Consider the following 1334-nt stretch of genomic DNA (forward strand, 5'->3'; position numbering starts at 1 on the left):
GCAATAATCAGGCCTGGGTGGGGCTAGAGAAATTGAACTCAGGTGTGGACGACCACAGTTATAGTATGTTTTAACAAGTGGGGCGATCACTTTTTCACACAGGGCCATGATGGTTGGGATTGTTTTTCACCTTTAATAATAAACACCTTCATTTACAAATTGCATTTTGTGTTTACTTGTGTTGTCCTTGAGTATTGTTGACATTGGTTTGATGTTCCAAAACACTTAAGTGTGACAAACATGCAAAGGAACAGGAAATGAGGAAGGGGGCAAACACTTTTTCACACCACTGTATATCTTGGTCGAGTATGATGTAGTGGTTATCATCGTTCTCCTCTCTGATTGGTTATCATCGTCCTCCTCTCTGATTGGTCGCCCAGTCTTCAAGCCGATCTTCGCCTCCTCCAGAATGTGCATCAACCCGACGGCTGAGCTCGAGCTCCAGAGTCCCAAAGCCAGGCTGCACCTGGAGGTCCAGGACATCGGCCTGGAGATCACCAAGGCCCAGGTAGAGAGACAGACAGGTAGACAGACAGCCAGGCTGCACCTGGAGGTCCAGGACATCGGCCTGGAGATCACCAAGGCCCAGGTAGAAGGGTAGACAGACAGGTAGACAGACAGCCAGGCTGCACCTGGAGGTCCAGGACTTCGGCCTGGAGATCACCAAGGCCCAGGTAGACGGGTAGACAGACAGGTAGTTAGACAGTGTATGTTGTGTGTATATCTGTCTGTTGGTGACAATAATAACTGTTATTATATAAGATTTATACGTTTTTTTATAACAAATATATAGTATATTGTTTAAAGTATATTATATGTTATATACAGTATATAGTTTATAGTATATTATATGTTATATACAGTATATTGTTTATAGTATTTTATATGTTATATACAGTATATTGTTTATAGTATATTATATGTTATATGTATTACATATTTATAATATAATAAATATTGGGTTGTGTTCCAGTACCTAAGCCTGCTGGAGCTGCTGGAGTCGGTGGACTGCATGGTGAAGAACGCCCCCTACAGGAAGTTTAGGCCGGACGTCCCTGTCCACCAAAATGCCAAAACCTGGTCAGTCTGACCCTGACTCTGATCTCTGACCCTGATCTCTGACCCTGATCTCTGAGTCTTAACCCTGATCTCTGGCCCTGCCAGGTGGAGGTACGCCTGTAACAGCGTCCTGGAGGTGCAGGTCCGGCGCTCCATCCAAATGTGGTGCTGGTCCAACATCAGGCAGCACCGAGAGAACCTGAAGGCCTACAGGACGGCCTACAGGGAAAAACTGCTGAGTCACAACAAGCCCAGCCCCGACACGGAGAAACACA

General features: G+C 45.5%; 1 protein-coding gene across 1 annotated transcript in view; it reads right to left on the reverse strand.

The window, feature by feature from the left end:
* LOC117956400 (vacuolar protein sorting-associated protein 13C-like) overlaps positions 1 to 1334 on the reverse strand; it is a 61646-nt gene that overhangs the window by 49495 nt on the left and 10817 nt on the right. Inside the window, exons 8-10 of the mRNA XM_034891476.1 lie at positions 1111 to 1266; positions 977 to 1029; positions 427 to 653 (exon numbers count right to left, since the gene is read on the reverse strand). Of these exons, the coding sequence (XP_034747367.1) occupies positions 427 to 653; positions 977 to 1029; positions 1111 to 1266 (436 nt within the window). The remainder of the gene's footprint in view (positions 1 to 426; positions 654 to 976; positions 1030 to 1110; positions 1267 to 1334) is intronic.

This window comes from Etheostoma cragini, chromosome 1 (genome assembly GCF_013103735.1).
Source record: "Etheostoma cragini isolate CJK2018 chromosome 1, CSU_Ecrag_1.0, whole genome shotgun sequence".
NCBI classification, from domain to species: domain Eukaryota; kingdom Metazoa; phylum Chordata; class Actinopteri; order Perciformes; family Percidae; genus Etheostoma; species Etheostoma cragini.